We start from the raw sequence: 24,577 nt of genomic DNA on the forward strand, positions 1-24,577 counted from the left end.
GGAATGAGCGAGCTGGGAAGCTGCCCGCCCCCACCAGTCCTGGCGGGCAGGGCCACCCGGAACGCAGGGGCTTTAGGGTCTGCAGGGCCCTGGGCTAAGGGGGCCCTGGGGCCCTGGCCTGCAGCTCTAAAGCCTCTTTCGGAATGTGGCCCTGAGTCCTCTGGCCCGTGGAGGAGCAGGGGCAGCCGCACAGCCAGTGGCCGGAAAGATGCGGCGCTTTCGCCTTCAAAACCAGATGGAGAGAAGCGGCACTTTGAAGGGGAAAGTGCCGCTTCTTTCCAGCTGCTGGCTGCGCGGCTGCCCCTGCTCCTCCTGAGTCCTCCGGCCTGTGCTAGCAGGGCCACATTCCGAAAGGGGCTTTAGGGAGCCCCTAAAGCGCCTGCGTTCCGGGTGGCCCTGCTGGGGGGGGGGGTGTACCTCCCAGAATCGTGGCCATGAGGGCGGTGCCGTGCTGTGCAGAGCCACCTGCACACCCCCTGCATCAAACAGGAGCTGCCCCAGGTAAGTGCTCTGCACCTCCTGCCTGCCCCAGCCCTGAGCCTCCTCCGGCACCCCCACCCTGAGCGCCCTCCCGCACCCTAACTCCCTCCCAGACTCCGCACCCCACCCTGAGCCCCCTCCCGCACCCTAATCCTGATCCAGACCTTCGAACCGGTGTATCACAAAGTGTTAAACCAAGATTTTCAGAAATAATGAAGCATATTCAATCACATTGCTCTCACTAAAAAATATTATGAATATATTTTTTTTGTGAGAGCAAAAAGGTTTTTTGTACCATTAATAAATAAAATACAATATTTTTTAAATATTGTTTATTTCATCTTTATCTCATCCTTTTTCAATTTCTATTTTTTGTGTGTTTAATGTACATAATATATTAATATAGTAGTACATGTATATAATTTATACATAAATAAATATACATATATTGGGGGTGAGTGCTCAAAAAATGTTTACTGATAGGGGTGTGCGATCAAAAAAGTTTGGAGACCACTGCCCTAGGACACCATACCTATGATAGATTTGGATTTGTTATTATTCCCTTATAAGGGAATTACTTTTTCAAAGACAGTCTTATACAAAGACTTAGTTTTACTCCTCGCTTTCACAGTCCTTCCTCACTGTCAGTCATTTCAAATTTGTGGCATGAAATTGCAAGTGCTCCAGATGCCAAACTCCCATACACATCAATAGTAATGTAGTCTCTGTGGAACACCTGCAGCAGCACACCCTTCTTTAAGATGAAGGAGGCATTTCAATTATAATTTTGCCGAGGTTCTTGTTTTCTTCCATGGTCCTGTGCGCCTCTACAATCCTGTGCAAAGGATAAACACTGTCAATGATTGGTTGGACATATGGAGATCTGTCTTGGGAGAAATACGGCAACACTCTCTCTGTGAAGGCTTTCACCAGCTTTTCTTTATACTGAAGAGAAAAAATGAAAGGAGGTTATATTTTAAGAATTATTCCTACTTTTCTAATTCATGCACATATCTCTAAGTATCACCTATAAAACTGAGCATGTTTCTAAAAGATACACTACATTTCATAACATTATTGTACTGGGAGGCACTTATAATAATAGTCTACAATAGTTAAAGGATGTAAGCCCTAAAGGAGAGGAATTGTTTAGGCTCCTCCAAGGAATTTAAATGATAGTAAATGGGTGACATATTTTCCCAAGGTAAGTGACAGAAGCTCCATCACAGAGGCATTTAAAATAAGATTGGACAAAGGACTTGAGAATACAGTGTAGGAACAATACTGTATTGGATCCTGGGGTAGAATATATCTTAGGGTTTCATATTGCTGCCATCACTGTAATATCTTCTTGGTATTATTAGTTATTTGTATTACCATACTGCATAGGAGCCTTAGTCATGGCTTTTTTGTACACATCATAGCAAAGGAGAATTTTGAGGAGGGACATGAAGGAAGATGATGAGCTGGTTTTGCAGATGTTTACAGGGAGCTTCTCCCAAGTATGAGGGGCAGCATAGAGAAAGCACTGACGGTGGGATCCATGAAGGGACTTAGGCATTGAAAGCTGAGTATCACAGTGTGTAACTGTTAGGTGTTTAGATAAACAAACAGCACTGCGACCCACAAAGCCTGAGTGAGGTGCCTATGCTCCCTATACAATGAATAGGGAGAGAGAGGTGTCTTTCTTAGGCTTGGTCTACACTAACCCTCCAAATCGAACTAAGATACGCAACTTCAGCTACGTGAATAACGTAGCTGAAGTTCGAAGTACCTTAGTTCGATCTTACCTCGGTCCACACGCGGCAGGCAGGCTCCCCCGTCGACTCCGCGGTACTCCTCTCGTCTAGCTGGAGTACCGCAGTCGACGGCGAGCACTTCCTGGTTCGACTTATCGCGTCCAGAGAAGACGCGATAAGTCGAACTCAGAAGTTCGATTGCCAGCCGCCGAACTAGCGGCTGGGTATAGACGTACCCTTAGACTGTGATCCACAAAAGCTAGCCCGCAAGGTGGGAAGCAACCTAAGCTAGCCTGAGGGATGTGACCTAAGATCTGCATCTCTGTGAGAGATGCAGTCTGGGCTGCACAACGATGCCTAACTGCTAGTGATACATGAATTGGGGGAAGATAGACTTTGGCTAGCTAAGTTGCATGCAGGGCCTGAAACAAAATGGTGGGAGTGGGGGGATAACCATTTTTACAACTAGTGGTCTACTTAACTCATGGAGAAATCACACTGGGTGGTCAGAGACCAGATTTCATGGGGGAGGCCAGATTTCATGGTCTGTGATGTGCTTTTCATGGCCGCAAATTTAGATAGACCCCTATTTGTAACCTTTAGCCTAGTGGACAGGGTACTCACCAAGGCTGTGGGAGACCGCTGGTTGAAGTCCCCCCTCTTCCTGAATGGGAGAAGGGATTTGAACAGATATTAGGGATGTAAATATCGGTTTAAAAAGTTAACCGGTTAAATTATTAAAATTATATCGGTTGACCATTAACCGAGGTCGCTCAGCCTGCCGGGGCTGGGATCCTGCCAGCATGGGAGGATCCCATGGCCATATCCACTCCAGAGCTGGGGTCCCTCCGGCCGTTAAGGTCAGTTAACGGTAAGCCTAATGCTTACTGGTTAACCGTTTACATTCCTAACAGAGATCTGCCACCTCTCAGGTGAATGCCCGAAGAATAGACTACAGAGCCATTCTGTCTCTGGTCCAATTAATATTTAAGTATTTTATTGTTTGAGTGAAGTAGAACAACTTCAATAGGTGAGATTCTGGGAGCCCCCACATCAAAATATCCCACAGCTTAGTGCACTCACCTGAGAGGAGGCAGATCCCTCTTCAAATCCCTTCTCCCCCTCAGGAGGAGGAGGGACTTGAACTGGGGGTCTCCTACATCCTGGATGAATACCCTGACCGCTAGGCTAAAAATTAGAAGGGAGGTCCTCCTCTTACTCTCTCCTTCCCTCCGGTTGCTTTCTGCGAACTCACCTGAGGGGTTGATCTAGTAGAGGCTGCCAACCAGATCAGTCCCCGGCACACAACTTGGACAACCAAACCCCTATCTTTCCCAGTTTGTGAATTGCTCTGAGGCATAGGCAGGAGATGAGCATTTGGATGTCTGTCATGAGACAGCAGTGCACATGCTCAGGCAGGAGATAGGCGCTTAGAGAGAGCTGCAGTGTGCATCCCCAGATGAAATACTTAAGTGTTGAGTGAGTTTAGGCACCTACAGAGTTAGGCAGCAGCCAAGCGGAAGTTTTGTGGATCACAGTGGTGCCTAAAAATGGGACTTAGGTGCCTAAATACCCTCTTGGATCCCTCCCTCAGGATTGTCCAGGTAAAGCCAGTTTTCACAAGTGCTCAGCACTTAGCAGCTCTCAAATCTGGGCGACTGAATGGAAGCAGAACTATTTTGAAAAACAGAACCCCAAACGATTTTATAGATATGTTCCCATTTTCAATTTCTTGTAAGTTTTGTTTCCTTTTAGGGGAAACATTTTCAGTGTACATAGATGGTACATACAAGAGGCTAATAAAAAACCCAGTTAACACAAATTATCCCTCCACTGGTTTCAGCTGTGTTACAAAAGAAATGGATGTGGCACAAGTAGTACAAGGACAATATAGTTTGATTCTGGATTGTTTTCCGAGATATATAATAAAAAATTGAGTGTTATTTGTATGGTAATACATTAATACTATACTGCATTAATACAATAATGCAACAGTAATAATACCAAGCCGGAAGGGGTTGCAGGTGCTTTGGAGGATAGGATTACAATTCAAAATGATCTGGACAAACTGGAGAAATGGTCTGAAGTAAACAGGATGAAATTCAATAAGGACAAATACAAAATACTCTACTTAGGAAGGAACAATCAGTTGCACACATACAAAATGGGAAATGACTGCCTAGGAAGGAGTACTGCAGAAAGGGATCTATGGGTCGTAGTGGACCACAAGCTAAATATGAGTCAACAGTATAACACTGCTGCAAAAAAAGCGAACATCATTCTGGGATGTATTAGCAGGAATGTTGTAAGCAAGACACAAGAAGTAATTCTTCCGCTCTACTCCATGCTGATTAGGCCTCAACTGGAGAATTTTGTCCAGTTCTGGGCGCCATGTTTCAGGAAAGATGTAGACAAATTGGAGAAAGTCCAGAGAAGAGCAACAAAAATGATTAAACATGACCTATGAGGGAAGATTGAAAAAATTGGGTTTGTTTAATCTGGAAAAGAGAAGACTGAGAGGGGACATGATAACAGTTTTCAAGTACATAAGAGGTTGTTACAATGAGGAGGGAGAAAATTTGTTCTTAACCACTGAGGATAGGACAAGAAACAATGGGCTTAAATTCCAGCAAGGAAGGTTTAGGTTGGACATTAGGAAAACTTCCTAAATGTCAGGGTAGTTAAGCCCTGGAATAAATTGCCTACGGAAGTTGTGGAATCTCCATCTTTGGAGATTTTTAAGAGCAGGTTAGACAAACACCTGTCAGTGATGGTCTAGATAATACTTAGTCCTGTCATGAGTGCAGGGAAATGGACTAGATGACCTCTTAAGGTCCCTTCCAGTTCTATGATTCTATGAATACAATATTTTATCACTGGTATTAAAAGGAAACAAAGTAATTAGAAGGACAGATTCCTGTGTTAAACTAAATAAAGAGGTTGCTAGTCATCACTTGCCTCCTTTTCTCGTGATCTTAACAGACTAGTAAGCAGGCTCCCTCTTTTGGAAAGCAACCTTGCAAGCAGATCTCCATGTACTTCACCTTCACCCAACAGTCCATACACAATCCACTGGCCATCAGTACTCAGACAATTGAGGTTCTTCTCCCAGTAGGAACCACCAATGCAGTCTAAAATAATATCCACTCCAGAGCCTTAAGTGGAACAGAAAGGATTTCAATAATGTGCTTTGGAGAAATCAAAATGTGGGTTAATTTGAAACAAAACAAAACAACAACAACAACAACAAACAGACTGAGACGAATAGGTCTGTATACAGAAAGGCACAGTCCTATAACTCTTAGGCCTGGTCTACACTATGAGTTTAATTCAAATTTAGCAGCATTAAATCAAATTAACCCTGCACCCATCCACACAACGAAGCCATTTATTTCGAAATAAAGGGCTCTTAAAATCGATTTCTGTACTCCTCCCCGACGAGCGGAGTAGCGCCAAAATCAATATTGTCATTTCGAATTAGGGTTAGTGTGGCCGCAATTCGATGGTATTGGCCTCCGGGAGCTAACCCACAATGCACCATTGTGACTGCTCTGGACAGCAATCTGAACTCGGATGCACTGGCCAGGTAGACAGGAAAAGCCCCGCGAACATTTGAATTTCATTTCCTGTTTGCCCATCACAGGAGAGCATAGGTGACCACAGAGAGCTCATCAGCACAGATAACCATGCAGGCTGATAATCGAAAAAGAGCACCAACATGGACCATACGGGAGGTACTGGATTTGATTGTTATATGGGGAGAGGATTCAGTGATAGCAGAACTTCGTTTGAAAAGACGAAATGCCAAAACTTTTGAAAAAATCTCCAAGGGCATGATGGAGAGAGGCCACAATAGGGACTCAGAGCAGTGCCGCGTGAAAGTCAAGGAGCTCAGACAGGCCTATCAGAAAACAAAGGAGGCAAACGGTCGCTCCGGGTCAGAGCTGCAGACATACCGCTTCTACGCTGAGCTGCATGCAATTCTAGGGGGGGCCGCCACCACTACCCCACCTCTGACCGTGGATTCCGAGGCGGGGGTAATCTCATCAGCCACACCTGAGGATTCTGTGGATGGGGAAGAGGAGGAGGAGGAAGAGGAGGACGAGCTTGCGAAGAGCACACAGCACTCTGTTCTCCCCAACAGCCAGGATCTTTTTCTCAGCCTGACTGAAGTACCTTCCCAAGCCTCCCAAGCCAGTACCCAAGACCATGACCCCATGGAAGGGACCTCAGGTGACTTTACCTTTTAAAATATAAAACATGGTTTAAAAGCAAGCGTTTTTTAATGATTAATTTGCCCTGAGGACTTGGGATGCATTCGCGGCCAGTACGGCTACTGGAAAAGTCTCTTAACGTGTCTGGGGATGGAGCGGAAATCCTCCAGGGACATCTCCATGAAGCTCTCCTGGAGGTACTCCAAAAGCCTTTGCAGAAGGTTTCTGGGCAGTGCAGCCTTATTCCACCCTCCATGGTAGGACACTTGACCACGCCATGCTAGTAGCAAGTAATCTGGTATCATTGCATGACAAAGCCTGGCAGCATATGGTTCCGGTGTTTGCAGGCATTCAAGCAACATCCGTTCTTTATCTCGCTGTGTAATCCTCAGGAGAGTGATATCGCTCATGGTAACCTGGTTGAAATATGGGAATTTAATTAAGGGGACAGAGGTGGCCGTTCCTACTGGGCTGTTTGCCTGTGGCTGAAAAGAAATCCATCTCTGCAATTAGCCAAGCGCGGGAAAAGGGGCGGGAATTGGAGCTGCGCTTTTTGCCTTTGGCTAGCAGGGATCTTCCCTTATACCAGCCACGCGGTGGGGGGAGGGGTACAGCGATCATCCCAGATAATTCATGGCGGGAGGGGGTGTGGGGGGTTAGTTTGGTTTCTGCAGGGATCTTCCCTGATACCAGCCATGAGGTCGGGGGAGGGATAAAGCGATCATCCCAGAGAATTGGATAGCGGGGGTTAGTTTGTTTTCTGCTGCTGAAGGTTAACAGGAAAACCGCAGCAGTCAACGGGCTTTGCTTGGTATGTGGGAAAGGAGGGCGCAGAAGCCGAAAGACAATGGCTTACCATGGTCACATGCAAGCTGAATTCTGTTGCCCAGACCTGCATCTGTGATCTCTAACACTAAAGCCACAGGCACTCAATATTAAGATGGAAAATGCGACCTTGTACTGAAATCACATGTGCTATGTAATGTGAATAGTGTTGTTCACCATGAAAGAGTATAAGCATTGTTCTGTAAAATGTATCATTTTAAAAACTTCTCTCCTTTTTATCATCCCTCCAGCAGCTGCAAATTTTTCAAGCCTCCCTCCTCCGTCCCAAAGGCTATCTCAGATAAGGCGGCGGAGAAAGAGGATGCGAGACGACATGTTCTCGGAAATAATGGAATGCACCCGCAATGAAATAGCTCATTTGAATGAGTGCAAGGACAAGGTATCTAAGTATAGGAAAGCTGCCAATGAACGTGAGGTCATGAGGGACGCTCGAGATGAGAGGTGGCAGGCTGCAACGCTGGGGCTGCTGCATGATCAAACGGACATGCTCCGGCGTCTGGTGGAGCTTCAGGAACGGCAGCAGGATAACAGACTGCCGCTGCAGCTGCTGTATAACCTCCCTCCCCCCTCACCATGTTCCATATCCTCCTCACCCAGACATGTAAGAACGCGGGGGAGGGGGGAGGGAGGCTCCGTGCACCCTCCCACTCCACCCCAGTGGACAGCCCAACCAAAAGGCTGTCATTATATTGAATTTTTTCAGTGGCCTTTTACTTACCTCCTATCCTCCTCCCAAACCTCACCCAGGTTACCTTGTCAGTTCTCTCCTTATGTTTATAATCAATTAATAAAGAATACATGATTTTTAAACGATAGTGACTTTATTTCCTTTAAAAGCAAGCTGTGATTTAAGGGGGGAGGGTGATTTGCTTACAGGGAATGAGTCAATCAAGGGGGCGGGTTTCAACAAACAGAACTTTCACACTGTAGCCTGGCCAGTCATGAAACTGGTTTTCAAAGCTTCTCTGATGCACAGCACTTCCTGGTGTGATCTTCTAATAGCCCTGGTGTCTGGCTGTGCATAATCAGCAGCCAGGCGATTTGCCTCAGCCTCCCACCCCTCCATAAAGGTCTCCCCCTTACTCTCACAGAGATTGTGGAGCACACAGCAAGCAGCAATAACAATGGGGATATTGGTTTGGCTGAGGTCTGACCGAGTCAGTAACGAGCGCCAGTGACCTTTTAAATGGCCAAATGCACATTCTGCACTTGCTCAGCCTGTAGTTGAACAGCTCCTGACTCCTGTCCAGGCTGCCTATGTATGGCTTCACAAGCCATGGGATTAAGGGGTAGGCTGGGTCCCCAAGGATAACTATAGGCATTTCAACATCCCCAACAGTTATTTTCTGGTCCGGGAAGTAAGTCCCTTGCTGCAGCCGTTTAAACAGAGTAGTGTTCCTGAAGACGCGAGCGTCATGAACCCTTCCCGGCCAGCCCATGTTGATGTTGGTGAAACGTCCCTTGTGATCCACAAGTGCTTGCAGCACCATTGAAAAGTACCCCTTGCGGTTTATGTACTGGGTACCCTGGTGCTCCGGTGCCAAGATAGGGATATGGGTTCCATCTATCGCTCCACCACAGTTAGGGAATCCCATTTCAGCAAAGCCATCCACTCTGACCTGCACATTTCCCAGAGTCACTACCTTTCGTAGCAGCAGCTCAGTGATTGCTTTGGCTACTTGCATCACAGCAGCCCCCACAGTAGATTTGCCCACTCCAAATTGATTCCCGACTGACCGGTAGCTGTCTGGCGTTGCAAGCTTCCACAGGGCTATCACCATTTGCTTCTCAACTGTGAGGGCTGCTCTCATCTTGGTATTCTGGCACTTCAGGGCAGGGGAAAGCAAGCCACAAAGTTCCATGAAAGTGCCCTTACGCATGCGAAAGTTTCGCAGCCACTGGGAATCGTCCCACACCTGCAACACGATGCGGTCCCACCAGTCCGTGCTTGTTTCCCGGGCCCAGAATTGGCGTTCCACAGCTAAAACCTGCCCCATTAACAGCATGATCTCCAAAGCACCGGGGCCCGCGGTTTGATAGAATTCCATGTCCATGTCCTCATCACTCTCGCCGCCACGCTGCCGTAGCCTACTCCTCGCCGCCTGGTTTTGCAGGTTCTGGTTCAGCATAAACTGCACGATAACGCGCGAGGTGTTTAAATGTTCAAGACTGCTGTCTTGAGCTGACGGGCTCCATGCTTGCCGTGGTATGGCGTCTGCACTGTTCACCCAGGAAAAAGGCGCGAAACAGTTGTCTGCCGTTGCTTCCCTGGAGAGGGGGGAGGATGTACCCAGAACCACCCGTGACAATGTTTTTGGCCCCATCTGGCATTGGGATCTCAACCCAGAATTCCAATGGGCGGAGGAGACTGCGGGAACTATGGGATAGCTATGGGATAGCTACCCATGGTGCAACGCTCCGGAAATCGACGCTAGCCCCGGTACATGGACGCACACCGCCGAATTAATGTGCTTAGTGTGGCCACATACATTCGACTTTATACAATCTGTTTCCAAAATTCGAATTATATAAATTCGGATTAATCCCGTAGTGTAGACATACCCTTACTTATGGGATTGGTCCCACTGAAGTCAATGTGACTACTTGTGAGTAATAACTGCAGGGCTAGGCTAAATATAAATATATACATACACATATGCAAACCCATAAACAATGCCCTAAATATCCATAGAAAGAACAATAACTTTTTTCTAGGCACAGTGGGCAGGTAAAAAAATTGTGTACATTTTTTGTGCCCACAGTCAAACATTTAGCAATCCAAATGCTGGGACTTGTGCTCACAATTACTTATGGATGCAAAAGCAATGCAGGCACAATATTTGTGCCCACAACAACAACAATAAAACCAAAACAAAGGGGGCACTGCTGAAAATAGGGTCCGGTTAGACAAGTTATGTGCTGACATTGGGTCTGTCCTGCAGGTGCTGAGCATATTGAAATCTTATTGAAACCAGCCACTTCCAAGGTGAAATGCAATAACTATATAAAGTGCATAACACTAAATAGAAGCTTAAGACAGGAAGTGAAGGTTGTCACATCTGAATAAAACTAGAGTGGGAATGATTGCTAGGTGGAACATAATTATCCAACTTGGAATTTGGCCAGGACATCATTATTCAAACTAGTCATGGGATTTTTAACACTGCTAGTGCTCAAGACCTGTGTTTTAGGCCTCATCTAGGACTACAGATTCCCCTCCCAGCCAACAACTGATGGGCCATAACAGGTTTGAGATGGGGAGACATTCTGGCCTTCCGTGTGAAAATCAACCTCCCTGATGGGATGATCCCATTGAAAATCTAAGGCTACTTCTATGCTGCAAAATTAATAACCCACGGCACTGAGTTTCAGAGCCTGGGACAATTGACTTGGGTTTGTGGGGCTTGGGCTGCAGGGCTAAAAATTGCAGCATAGACATTTGGGCTCAGGCCTGGGCTCTAAGACCTACCCCCTTGTGAGGTTTCAGACCCACGACTCCAGCCCAAACCTGAATGTCTACACTGCAATGTTTAGTCCCGCAAGCCCAAAACAGCTGACCTGGGCCAGCCATAGCCGTACTATGGGTCTTTTACTGCAGTGTAGATGTAGCCTAGTTGAAACACAACAGCAACGTCATAGGAGAAGAATGCAGACTTTTCCTAAATCATGATTATGAATACCAGTGCAATTGTTGGGTTACCCAAACATTCTCACCGTTGGTGAACTCCAGGGCCCTTTCGCTAAAATCCTCCTCCTTGTAGTTGAACCCAGCAGCTGCTCCGAGTTTTGCTGCCAGCTGGAGTTTCTCTTGTGTTCCAGCTGTTACAATGGGAATAGCTTTTGCCAGTCTAGTCAGTTGAATGGCTGCTGTGCCAACTCCACTAGCTCCTGCGTGGATCAGCACTGTCTGTCCACTCTGTACTTTACCTGAAGCAAAACATAGGGAAATGAACGACCCATTTGAGACAGCCTTCAGATTAGACGTGGTTGTGGTAAAAAGTGCTCAATAACAACTGAACAAATTAACTCTAATCTGTGGATTCTGCAGCTAAAATAAGCAGCTGTTGAACACCTTTAATGAGGGAAAAAATCCAGACCTGGTGTAAGTGCATGCAGTAAAATACTGAATAGCTGCTCTGTAAGTGAGCACCATATATCTTGTTCACTGAATGAGGCAGGGGGATCCTGTGAAAAAAATAGTGTGTGATCATTTCATAGGGACTGTATCATAATGTATACGCGCAAGGTGAGAAAACTGAGATCGCACAGGCAACCTTAATTCTGGCAGTCTTGATTTTTGAGTCCTTGATTTGCAATCTTAATAACGTTCCTTTAACTTATTTTGTTGTTTGTAATTTCCTATGTTTTAAAGAAAGCAAACAGAAATTCTATGATGTGGAATCATGATGACACGTATGGTTTATCAGCAGGGTTGGAACCATTAGATACATCATGCAGACATAGGTGCTGAAACTAGGGGTGCTGGGGTGCTTCCACATCCTCTGGCTTGAAGTGGTTTCCATCATATACAGGGTTTACAGTTTGGTTCAATGGCTCTCGGCACCCCCGCTATACAGATTGTTCCAGCACTCCTGAATACAGATCTCTGATATTAGAGCTAATGTAATAAATAATAGCAGTAGTAGTTGTAATCCCCTGTGTGGACCAGCACTAGACACTTTGCCAGAGGGTTTCACAGGTATTTTCTGATAGAAGAGGAAAGGTGAGACTCAAGAATCTTAAGTTCCATTCGAGGCTCTAGAGGGGAGCGTTCTCTACTGGGCACAGACTCTTCTGCCTGTTTTCCTCAAGCTTGACCCCTTGACCACCTGTCCCTGTCACAATCCTGTCTCTTCCTTACCTGCTTCCTCATTCTAGTCTCACCTAGCCAGTCCTAGTCTCCATTCCTCAGGTTTCTTATCCCAGTCCCAGTTTCCTTGTCCAGCTAGTCCTTGTGTGCCCCTCTGGATCCTCCATTCCAATCCCAATCTCCGCCAGCACTCACAGTCCTAGTCTTCCTCCCAGTTTTCCTGCCTAACTATTCCCATTTTCCCCTCCACGCAGCCCTGGCACCTTATCCCTTGTCTCCTTGCCACCCAGTCCCAGCTCCCCCTCCTGGCTACTCATCCAATCTGTCTCTGTTCAGTTATCCCCCACATTCCCCACCTCCGTTCCCATTCCAACTCACCTTGTGGCCTCTCATCCAATCCCAGTGCCCCCACCCAGTTCCTTATCCAAGTCTCTGTGCCCAGCCTGCCATAGTTCTTCCACTGCACCCTAACTCCTTGTCAGCTCTGTCTCCCCTCCAGGGCTGGCTCTAACTTTTTTGCTGCCCCAAGCAGCAAAAAAAAGCGCCGCCCCACCGAGCCCCTCCCCCCCCGCCGAGCGCCGCGCTGCGCCGCCGGAACCACTCCCTGAGCGCCGCGCTCTGCGCCGCCCCCCCGCCAAGTGCCGCGCCGCCGGAGCCGGCCCCCCACCCCGCCGAGCACCGCGCTGCCGGACCCCTCCCTGAGCGCCGCGCCCCGCGCCGCCCCTCCCCCCGCCGAGTGCCTCGCCACCGGAGCGCCCCTCCCGCAGAATGCTGCGCCGCGCCGTGCTGCCCCCCGCCACCCCAAGATTGGCCGCCCCTTACCAGGTGCCGCCCCAAGCATGTGCTTGGTTGCCTGGTGCCTGGAGCCGGCCCTGCTCCCCTCCACCCACTTCCTTCCCCATGACACTGAGCTCCTGCCCCTGGCTCCCATTTCCAGGCTCCTTGCCCAGCCAATCCTTGACTTTCCCCCAACTCCTAGTTTACCTGTCCTCGCACTGCCAGTCTCCAATCCCAGTCTCCCCGCTCCAGGCTCTTTGTCTCCACCCAGATGCTTGGCCCCAACCTGGCAAAGCCCACAGTAGCTCAGAGCTGCAATTGCAGGGAAAGTCCTTCATAGCCCTGGGCTGAAGTAAGCTCACTGCAGATGGAATCTCCAGAGAGTTTAGATGCTAAACTTTATCAAGTCTCTGCTAAGCTTCTGATTTTTCAAAGGTTTATAACTTGGCCAGATTTGGGCAGATTTTCACAGTGATGGCAAAAGGCACATCCCAGACACAAAGGCCAAATTCCAAGTTCCTGCTCTAGTGCACAAGGGCACTAGAATGTCTCAAAATAAGGTTGCCAGTATTTTTTAACATGACAAAACAATTTTCCTTAGCCTTGTTCTTGGAAATGCCTGAGTTGTTTTGGCTAACATTTTCTAGAACGGTTAAAGTTTGGCTAAGTTATAACCAATTGAAAAGAGGGTCTTACAATGGGAAATGTCAGGCAACCTTCATAATAGATGGTGCTCCCAGTCCCTTCTATAATGATATTATCTTGTAATTGCTTCTAAGCCCCAGAACATATATAATGTTAACAGATTTGAGTACAATTTTGGGGGGGTCATTTAGTGCAATTGAAAGGTATGGGCTCAACAGCCCTGGAGACCAAAGTCCTATTTGGCCACAGAAGCCTGGGTAGCAGCAGTACAAGCTTCCCTACACTGCCCAATTGATGTTCCTCTACCAAGAAGTAGAGAGACCACCTCTAGTGTAGTGACAAAAGGATAGTCCATTTTACATGGCTCTTAGTCTCTCTGCTGAGCTTTTCAGCAGGGGTGCTAAGCTGATTTGTGGTAATGGACGTCTGCCAAGTCACACTGACCTGCAAACAGTCAGAAACGAAGCAGTTAGAGAAATTCAGTAGAATGATACTTTAAGGCCTGTCTAATATGTTCCATGTGGGATTTTAAAAATGCTGAGCATCCATCTAACGTCAATGGGAGTTTGACCTACAAATACAGCTGTCTCTGGGAACCAAGGCACAGCATGGGTGTTCTCCAACATAGAGTCCATCTACCCCAGGGGTCGGCAACCTTTCAGAAGTGGTGTGCCGAGTCTTCATTTATTCACTCTAATTTAAGGTTTCGCGTGCCAGTAATACACTTTAACGTTTTTAGAAGGTCTCTTTCTATAAGTCTATAATATATAACTAGACTATTGTTGTATGTAAAGTAAATAAGGTTTTAAAAATATTTAAGAAGCTTCATTTAAAATTAAATTAAAATGCAGAGCCACCAGGACCCGGACAGTGTGAGTGCTATTGAAAATCAGCTCGCGTGCTGCCTTCGGCACACGTGCCATAGGTTGCCTACCCCTGATCTACCCTATAATTCCAAACCATGCTCAGACAGTATCAGGCGACAATCATGGTGTGTGTGGACCTCCCAACATCGTTGAGTTTGTAGTGAAGTCAGACTCTTAGAGGTAGGCCTTGCTTTGGGGGAGAATACAGCATTTGGGGTTAATGGAAAGCTGTAGTTCCCAGCTGGGAAATACAGATGCAAAGTACAGTAGAACCTCAGAGTTTTGAACACCTTGGGAATGGAGGTTGTTCATAACTCTGAAATGTTTGTAACTCTGAACAAAATGTTTTGGTTGTTCTTTCAAAAGATTACAACTGAACATTGACTTAATACTGCTTTGAAACTTTATTATGCAGAAGAAAAATGCTGCTTTTAACCATCTTAATTTAAATGAAACAAGCACAGAAACAATTTCCTTACCTTGTCAAAAAAAATTAAACTTTCCCTTAATTTTTTTTAGTAGTTTACGTTTAACACAGCACTGCATTGTATTTGCTTTTTTTTTTCTGCTGCTGCCTAATTGCATACTTCTGGTGCCAACATGTGGTTGACTGGTCAGTTCGTAACTCTGAGGTTCTACTGTAAAGCCAAGCCCCTTTTTGTATTCTTCCCTTTTACATATGCAATCAGCAAAGCAAGTTATTATTGAGTAGATGTGGCCAACCTTTAGGAATTTAGGTCTTGTACATCTAAGGCATGTGGACAAGAAAGGTCAAAGGGCTAGATGGATGGAGTGACATAGAAAAAGCTCTTCAAAGGCAAGTGACATTCAGATCTGGGCAATGAATAGAAGAAAATGGCAAACTGGATTTGCAGATACACCACTCACCTACAAAATGCAGCAACTGAAAGGCTGTTAGCCAGGCTTCAGGAATGGCTGCAGCCTGAACAAAAGTCATATCATTAGGGATCAGCATCAGATGACCTTCTGGCACAGTGACGTATTCTGCCTGGCCACCCCCAGACAGCAGAGCCATCACTGTATCTCCAATTTTCCACTGACCCTTGCAACCAGGTCCGAACCCAGCCACAAGTCCAGCTGCTTCTAAGCCTAAAATGTCACTTGCTCCTTTTGGGGAAGGATACTTTCCTCTCCTCTGCAAAAACAGAAAGAATAATCAGTGCAATGAACTGCAATTTGATCTGCCACTTAACCTAATCTCTCTTTATTCAGTCTTACTTCAGAACCCCCCTAGGTTTTAGTTCTGGTCACATCATGCAAATACATTTCAATCCAGGTCTTTTTAGGATCTCCCATTCTTGGTGGTATTTTTAGCAATAATTACACTTCCTTTTTTAGGCTGAGCATGCTTTGTTCTTGAAACTTTATATGTCTGTAACCAACTGGTGAGTGTGTTACAGGTCCCCCTCAGTGCTGATCTGCTGAAGATATGAGTTATTCCCACTTGCTGAGTTTTAGCACAAGCTACAGACACTCATGCTTTTAGCTCTGGAGGTCCCTGGTTCAGTCCCCAGTGTATCAGCCAAGACGTTGGCTGCTAACGTATGTTTTAAGAGGTAGGTAGAATGTGACTACTTACATTGGAATTTAGCCGAGGTACTAGAGTTAACACCCTTATGTTCATGAGAATGTTATGGGAATTTTTAAGTGACCATGAGAGCTTGTTTTCATCTCATTTGAAAGGAGAAACCTCCAGGAGCACAGTGCCCCTGATATCATAATGGGTCATAGGTTCAGTGAGGACTCAGATGAAGAAGTGCCACCTACTGAATCACCAACCACCTCTTTTTGCAGCACTCTGAGCTTTTCCTTGGAGATCGCTCATCAAAGTGCTAACCAGGTCCAACCCCTCTTAACTTTTCAGATCTGTCAAAATTCAAGCCAGACTCTTCTGTTACTCAAAAATTGAGTCTAAGCAATGCAGTGTGTCCCACAGGTCTATAAGTCATCTTAACAAAGACATACCTGGAGTAAGTCAGCCCTATTCAGAGCACTGGCAGACACTTTTATAAGGACTTCTCCTTTTCCTGGATGTGGTTTCGGTACCTCTTTCACATATAGATTCTCTGGGCCTCCTGGCTGGTCAAAATAAGCTGCCAACATTTTCTCTGAACCAATACAAAAAGGAAAGCACTAAAGCAGGTGTATTTGGTTGTCACTAGGCAACCCATGTTCAGCGTTAAGACGCCAATTGTTGATATCCATTCATAAACCTAGACTGCCCCAAAGACTCCACTGTGCACAACTTGGACAATCTAGTCCAGGCTCCGGCATAAACAACGTGGGATGGGGGATGGTGGCAGGTACTACAGGAATAGGAAGGTGTAAAAGTTAATGCATTATATTCAAACCAGGACAAAACATTAATTTCAAAACAGTCATCTAGTGACCCACAAAGTTAGGGTCACTTTGCATGAAATCAGAGGTCCCAATCCTGTAGGGAGCTCTGTGTGGATGTGCCCCTCATGCAGCCCCATTGACTTCAAAGGACTCCATGTGAGTGAAGAAATCCACCAGCATGGAGCTGATGGCAGGATCAGGGGATCAGTGCTCAAGCTGCCAAGGTACATTGGACTGTAAAATAATTGACACAGACAAAGAGCGAAACATAATTTTAAACACCTCAGTAGAGGGAGCAAGAATAATTTATTTAATATGTATAAAGTTTTATCTAACCGCAGAGTTGTGATTCAGCCCTTCAGCTGCCAATGTAAAGACACAGTAAAACAGCAGCAGGTTGATTTGAGACAGAAAATGATTACAGGTTTAAAAACCTCCTGATTCATTCTTCTTAGCAGGAGATTCCTCTGTGCCTGACTTGCTCTAGGAATCTCATGATTTCTCCCACTAACTGTTGCAGTCCTGTGGGTGCTAGGTGACTTTCTCTCCTCATATGATTCCTTGATTCTTGATTCCTTTGCTTTGGCGGTATCTGTCGAGATGTGAAGCGTGCACAAGCTGGTACAGAGTCAGCCTGCCTGGCAGATTTGGGTCAGAAAAGATTCTCCATTGGTGCAATGGGAAGGGCAACAGGAGATGGGAAATCACAGAGGTGCTCATCTTCTGTATTATCTACTGAGTGCCAACCATGTGCCCAGCACTGTACAGAATATGGAGGAGAATGGATCACTGCCCCAAGGAGCCTGCAGTCTTAGGCCCTAATCCTGCAAACTCTTAAGCATATGTAGGATTTTACTCACATGGAGTTGTCCCATTGATTTAAAATACAAATGTTACCAGTGAATGTTATTTTAATAGAACTACCCACAGGACTAACATTATGCAGCTACTTAAGTGCTTGCAGGATTAGGGCCTAGGATGACAAAACAATACACAATTGAGACACACTGAACACCGGGAGATTGATTCACCACATGTCACTGCAGGGGTTATTTTATGATGATTAAACATTTCTCTAAATGATTAACTCTCAGCTGCACTAATCAGGCATAGAAATTGCAAAGAAAGCCAACCCTGAAATAATGGGAGTCTTACAGAGCTCCACCAGACACCTTCCCACAAGACAGTTTGCTCCTGCTTTCCGCATTTTCATCTTTATTGTGCATGTTAAAGTGAATGATGAAAATTAGCAGATCAATGCACATCATCAGTGAGAAATTTAGTCAATAAATAAATAAAAAATAAAGATGTTATACTCATTCCTTAATCCCTCTATCTTTTTCCATAATTTTTCAAAACACATTTTTTACACATGCTTTTTCCTCTTCGTTGTTAGGTGACAGACTCATACAGACATCACAGTAAAACACTATAGTGAAACTGACTATTTACAAAGTGCTTTCAAATGCACAGAACTGGAATACATAGAGAATATAACATTTGCTTCCTCTCTAATCCTTTCAGTCACAGTAATCTCGGGTTGGTTTACAACAGAGATAGGTAAAAAATTTGTAGAACAAAGTAGCATTTAAAAAAAACTGATGATGACTTCTCTTCGGCCCACTTCAAACTAGTAAACATCCAAGCAAGCACATCTTTTACATGTTTGCCTGATTGTCAATAACTAATTAGGACAATAAAATTGACCAAAATAATTTAAGCAATGTAGATATTTGGTTCCTGGGTACAATTTAATACTCACCTTTATCCTGCATTCCAAGAAAGGTTTTCCACACACAGGGAGCAAAAGTCAATCCCTTTCTTTTAAAGCAGTTTGATTTCACTTCCTCCTTTCCGAGCCCTGCCCCTAGAAGAAGTTATCATCTAACTCAACAGGGTGGAGAGGAGAAAGAATGAGATTGTATTTTATATTTAAAGCAAAAACACATACAGAATTTAAAGTCAGAGATTTTGATAAACTTCTACAAACAAACATGTTTTTGCTTGATCAGTCTGATTCCCGTCATTGTGGTAATCAGACAGAAATCTATATCCTTCTTCCCTATGTAAGCAAAGGGATTTGGTCCAGTTCCTCTCTTTTTTACAGTGCTGCCTGTTTGAATATGAAAACACTTTTCCCTAGGCAAAATGTTTGATTGTTGACCTGGCTTCTGGACTCTGAATTCTGCAAGCTGGGTTTATTTGACAAATTGGTTTTAACTGTTGAGCTTGTTGGGAGTATAAGGTAGGAAACTGAATCACAAGTCCACCCAATTTAGGCTTAATCAGTTTGCACCTTCATTTATAAACTTTCAGACAGAATTATTGTCATGTATAGTGTCAGAACATATATTTATGCCTGATGGTAAAGAGATAAAATCAGGGCCGTAACTAGGGCGCGGCAAACGGGGCAGTCACCCAGGCAAAAAGCCATTGGGGCAGAAAAATGGGGTGGCCTGGGGGGGATGCAGGGTCACGTGTGTCCCCCCATTTCTGCCTTCCATTTAGCACAGGGGTTTACAAACTGTGGGGTGTGCCCCCCACAATTTGAAAACTGTTGCCTCCTGCCAGGAGCTGGCGTATTGGAAGCTGGTGGGAGCCGCCAGGTCTGCTCTTTATGGCCGGCCCTCCCCAGGCAGGGTGGGTGGCACAGCCAGTGGTGGCACAGCCACTGGGCCAATGGGGCCTGTGCCCAGGGTCCACAGCCAATTGGGGGGCCCTGGAAAAATCACCTCTAGGCCCTGGAAAAATGAGCACCCCCACGCCCCGATCTGCTCCACCTGCCCGGTGCTCCTGCCTGGGAGCGGGGTAGGGGCGCGCAGACTTGCCCCGCTCCGCCCACCCCCGTGTCCCAACCCTGCTCCCCCTGGCAGGAGTACCAAGCAGGTGGGTGGAGCAGGGCAAGCTCCCGTGTGCTGACCCCCCTCTCCCCTCGCCTGGCAGGAGTGCTGGGGGGGGGGGGGCAGCAGGGACTGCAGGCGGAAGGGATGGGGAGGGGCCCCCACTTGCTCTGGCCCACGGCCTCACAAAACTGTAATCTGCCTCTGGGCACAGCTGTGAGCTGTGCCCACGTAGCCGAGCTGCCATGAGATGCTCCCGGAGATGTTTGCTTGCTGCTGCCCTTGTGCTCCTGGGCAGGGGATCAGGGAAGGGAGGGCTGCCAGGCAACCAGCTAGCACCCTAGCTCCCATAGCGCAGAGAGCCAGGAGTCCAAGCATGCCGGGCAGCTCCCACCACCTTCCAATCCGCCAACTCCTGGCAGGAGGCGACGGTTTTCAAATTGTGGGGGACCCGTCCCACAGTTTGAAAACCTCTGTGCTAAATGGAAGGCAGAAATCTGAAGGTGCACGTGACCCCGCGTGACCCCCCCCCCCCACATCACCTCTAGGGAGAACAAATATGCTTGCTCGCCCCTGGCACTAAAATGCCCAGTTACAGCTCTGGATAAGATGGAATAGTTAGGTGTTCGAACCCGAGATGTGGATGGCCAGGCTTACTGGGAGAGCAGTAGCAATCAGGCTTTGTGCTTGGTGCGGTGGCACTCAGACCAGAGGTCACAGCCAGAATCAAGAGTCAAGAGCAGGGTTGGAACAAGGCAAGCACAGGGCTGGGAACAAGGCTAGGGCCTGTGGAGTCAGTGACCACTATCAGGCAGAGGAGAATTCTAAGCCATAAAGTGACTTTGGCAGACTAAACTGCTGTATCACTTATGAGTGTTATATACCTACCCTGGGAGTCACCAGACCAGCTCCTGGCTTGAGGATTGGCTGGAGCCTAGCACAGGAATGACTCATTACTGCATGTGGTTTAATCACCTCACAGTAGGGGCCCAAGTACCAAATTCCTGAGAATCAGGAAGTTCTCCTATACTTCATGATGGTCATTGCAGCCTCTGATGTCTGGTCCTTCTGTCTCATTCCTTCAGTTTCTGGTCCACTGTTTCTCCAGTTTGGGCCCCTCCTTCATGGAGATTTTTATGTACTTACATATAACATATTCATTCTCTTTTCTCCAATCAGCATTAAGCACTCTCATAAAATATGCATGCATGCTCTTCAATTTACACAACTTTTGCTGTATATACAATTTCCATGTCATTTTGTTTTCATGCCATCTTGCCCTATTTTTTTCCAGTATGAAGGGATTTTAGTATTACAAGGTTGTGTATTTATCATACTAATTAATTTTCCTTTTCCCTAAAATCTTCCAATGCAACATATGACTTTTGTCCTATCAGCAGAAGCGATATTTAAACAAACCAGCAAATCTATGTAAGAGTCAAAAAATGGCAAAACAACTCTCATGCCAGGAAAAGTTAGGCTGAAGCCTTGGTCTAAGTATTATCTCATCCAGACTCATTTACTATCCATAAAAAATGGTTACTCACTTTCTCGTAAGTGTTGTTCTTCGAGATGTATTGTTCATGTCCATTCCAATCAGGTGTGCATGTGTGCATACTAGCCAGAAGATTTTTCCCCTAGCAGTATCTGTCAGGTCAGCCTGGGCGCCCCCTGGAGACGCGCCTTCATGGAACTCAATATAGAGTCCTGCCGACCTGCTACCCCCTCAGTTCCTTCTTGCCGGCTACTCTGACAGAGGGATAGGAGGGTGGGTATTGGAATGGACATGAACAACACATCTTGAAGAACAACGGTTACGAGAAGGTGAGTAACCTTCCATTCCAATCAGTTGACTCACAAGCCCAAGTTCAGGAAGTGGGGTCGGAGTTGTCCACTGATTGGAGGACTGCTCTTCCAAAGGCCGCATTGTCTCTGGCCCGCTGAGTGATCGCATAGTGCATGGTGAAAGTGTATATGGAGGATCACGTTGCTGCTCTGCAGATTTCCTGGGTGAGAACCTGCACCGGGAATGCCGTTGAAGAGGCCTGAGACCTGGTGGAGTGCACAGTGATTGGAGGAGCAGGCACCCCTGCCAGGTTGTAACACTCACAGATGCAGGACGTGATCCATGATGAAATCCGTTGAGAAAAGACAGGAAGACCTTTCATTCTGTCTGCCACTGCCATGAATAACTGGACGTATTTTTGGAACGGCTTCTTTCTCTTGATGTAGGCTAGCACTCTGCAGACATCCAACGAGTGAAGCCTTAGTTCCCTGACATTCGAGTGTGGCTTAGGATAGAATACTGGGAGGAACATATCCTGGTTGATGTGAAACTGGGAGACAACGTTCGGGAGGAAAGCCGGGTGAGGCCTGAGCTGAACCTTGTTCTTATGGAACACCGTGTAAGGGAGCTTTGATCTCAGGGTCTTGAACTCAGACACCCCTTCTGGCTGAGGTTATCGCTACCAGAAAGGCTACCTTGTATAAGACAGAGAGAGCATCTACACCACAGATATCTTCCACATACATTAAACAAATAACTAGTAGCAGAAGTAGGCTGTTATCCTCTAGGTGAACCAGAAACTAGAGGGGGACACAACAACCTCTATTAGAGGATTATACAGCTATTCATGAGACAGCAGTGGAATGTTGGATTTCTGAGTTCTGTTCCTCATTCTGGGAGCAAAGTGGTGTGATAGTTATAGACACCTCTGCTGTTGATTTAATTCAATCTGAAAGGCAGTGTAGATGAGACTTGGAATTGCTATATTTGTCACCAGGAATCTAGCTCCAGATCTGCCTGAAGGGACCTTCTACAACCTCTCAGGTAACATATTTGTAGAAGAGGGGGATGATAGTTGCCTTTCTTGGGGTAGGCCTTGGGCTAGGCCTTGGTCAGGAATGAGAGTTGTGAATTGCACAGCAATATTAAGAGTACTCAGCAGAGGTAAGACCAGACTGTGACTCCTTGCTTGAGGTACCCAGAACTATGAGACACTATGTTACCTCTCTGAGCCTCAGCAAGTGAGAGCTTTGCTGTCACTAAGCTATGCATCAGCTTCCTCTAGTTCGTGTGCCAACAAACTCTTCAGAACTCTGCCAGTCTAAACCTTGCTTTGCAGGTAACAATCAGTGACCCACAATTTCCAAATTCCCCAGAGACATCTCTCTACAGTGTATAGTCCCTCTCACTGGATACTCACAGAAGTTGTTAAATTCGCTGCCTCCAAAGAGACAGAACACACCAACCTGTTAGTTTAGCTGAAGACTTACACATCCCAAAATACACAGCACTGAGATGGTTTTGTAATAAAACAAGAATATGTTTATTAACAAAGACCAGAGGTTTAGTGAAAATAAGTAAGAATAAAAGAAAGAAACAAGGAGGGTTACAAGTAATATGCTTTCTAGTGACTAAAACTTAATTTCAGTAAGTTATCTTTATCTAAACAGGTTTCTCACTTGTAGTCAGGGTTCAGTTGCTCTTGCCTACCATCTTTCATAGGCTAAGAGGGCACTGAACCATAACTCCTATCGGTGATGGATCACCAAAGTGGCTTCCTACTTTTCTTTATATACCCCAAAGTTCACTGTGTCTCAAGAGCCAGGAAGACTTCCTGGGGTGCAGATTCCTTCCCCTGTCATGATCGTTAAGTGGTCTTCTCCCCTGCTTATTAGCTCAATGGCTTTGTTTACTTCATATGTAAATGTACTTGCAGTGTCTTCTGCCTGTGATCAAGTTGGTCAGACAAGTAAATACACATTCATTTGTCTAGTGGAGGCTAGGCCTATGCACTGCCTGCCAAACACATTTTAAGAACATATTTCCAGCACACATCTATAACTCTTTGTATACACCCCATACATATACCACATGATTTTTGGGACCAGTGTGTCATCAGTTTGCATATGAGACCTCACATGACATCTGTTAGATACAGATTATGACAATAGTATGTTGGCACAATATATGTCTCAGTCCTGATGTGAGTTACAGTATGGTATGCCCTCTCTCAGTTGGTACTGAGGGGCTTCCAGGGTCACACACAACCATGGTCTCTGGACTCCCAGCTCACTGTACCTTTCCTAGATGTAGTGTGTAGGGTAGTGTCCCTTTAAACAGTTTGTGAATCCTCTAGTAGCAGTCACTGTGTTCTGTGTTTGAGAAGCCAGCCAGAACCAAACTAGAGCAGCAATGTGCATTATTTAGCTAGGCCTTGCATGTTGTGTATATTCAGTAAACAGTAATTTGGATCCCTCTGTGCCCATGTGGTTCTTTCATATTATGTTTGTCATGACCTGAGCAGCAGTCCCAGGGCTGGCTGGAGTAGTCGTGGGTCAATGGCCCCTGGCAGTGGTCCTGGGAGCAGCCGGAGCAGCGGCGGGTGGGTGGCTGGAGCAGCTGCTGCTCAGTGGGTCCCGGAGCTGCCCCAAGGGACTGCCTTAGCAGCAGTCCCAGGGGCGACCAGAGCAACGGCAGGTCGGCGGCTCCCAGCAGCGATCCCAGGGGCAACTGGAGCAGCCGTGGCTCGGCGGCCCCCAGCAGCTGGTGCCGCTGGCCCTGGATCCCCCTTCCCCCATCTAAGATTTAGTCAGGGATATTTATAGTACAAGTCATGGACAGGTCGCGGGCTGTGAATTTTTGTTTATTGCCAGTGACCTGTCTATGACTTTTACTAAAAATATCCATGACTAAATTGTAACCTTAACTATCAATAAAGCTCACATTAAATGGATTAATAACTGGCTAACTGACAGATCTCAAAAAAGTAGAGAGACTCATCACTGAATGGGAGTTTCTAGTGGAATTCTGCAGGGATTGGTTCTAGGCCTGTAGCTATTCAACATTTTCGTCAACAAGCTGGAAATAGATGAAATCCCAGCTGATAAAATTTGCAAATGACAGAAAGATTGTCAGAATGGTAAATAATGATGAGGATGGGGCAGTCATACAGACTAATCTGGGTTGCTTGGTAAACTGCGCCCAGTCAAACAA

General features: G+C 46.2%; 1 protein-coding gene across 3 annotated transcripts; it reads right to left on the reverse strand.

Moving 5' to 3' along the window:
• Nucleotides 1–639: 639 nt before the first annotated feature.
• Nucleotides 640–18,576, reverse strand: TP53I3 (tumor protein p53 inducible protein 3). 3 transcript variants are annotated; one of them, XM_054023292.1, is made up of 6 exons: nucleotides 18,501–18,576; nucleotides 16,364–16,506; nucleotides 15,266–15,533; nucleotides 10,994–11,206; nucleotides 5,178–5,374; nucleotides 640–1,315 (listed from the first exon to the last, which is right to left on the reverse strand). In XM_054023292.1, exons 1-6 carry the CDS (start codon nucleotides 18,511–18,513, stop codon nucleotides 1,256–1,258), a joined length of 894 nt encoding a protein of 297 aa, XP_053879267.1. In that variant the 5' UTR covers nucleotides 18,514–18,576; the 3' UTR covers nucleotides 640–1,255. The 3 variants fall into 3 exon arrangements, with proteins under 3 accessions (XP_053879267.1, XP_053879265.1, XP_053879266.1); XM_054023290.1 differs by having other exon boundaries at nucleotides 640–1,425; XM_054023291.1 differs by having other exon boundaries at nucleotides 640–1,425; nucleotides 16,364–16,704; nucleotides 18,501–18,531.
• Nucleotides 18,577–24,577: the final 6,001 nt, after the last annotated feature.

This window comes from Malaclemys terrapin, chromosome 3 (genome assembly GCF_027887155.1).
Source record: "Malaclemys terrapin pileata isolate rMalTer1 chromosome 3, rMalTer1.hap1, whole genome shotgun sequence".
Lineage (NCBI taxonomy): Eukaryota > Metazoa > Chordata > Testudines > Emydidae > Malaclemys > Malaclemys terrapin.

Bases quoted from the DNA above. Each gene is read 5' to 3' on its own strand.
- TP53I3 (XM_054023290.1), bottom strand. The intron at 5,375-10,993 runs GTGAGAATGTTT...GTTCCACTTAAG, and splicing joins GGCCCTGGAGTTCACCAACG to GCTCTGGAGTGGATATTATT. The intron at 1,426-5,177 runs GCAAGTGATGAC...TTTTCTCTTCAG, and splicing joins TAAGATCACGAGAAAAGGAG to TATAAAGAAAAGCTGGTGAA.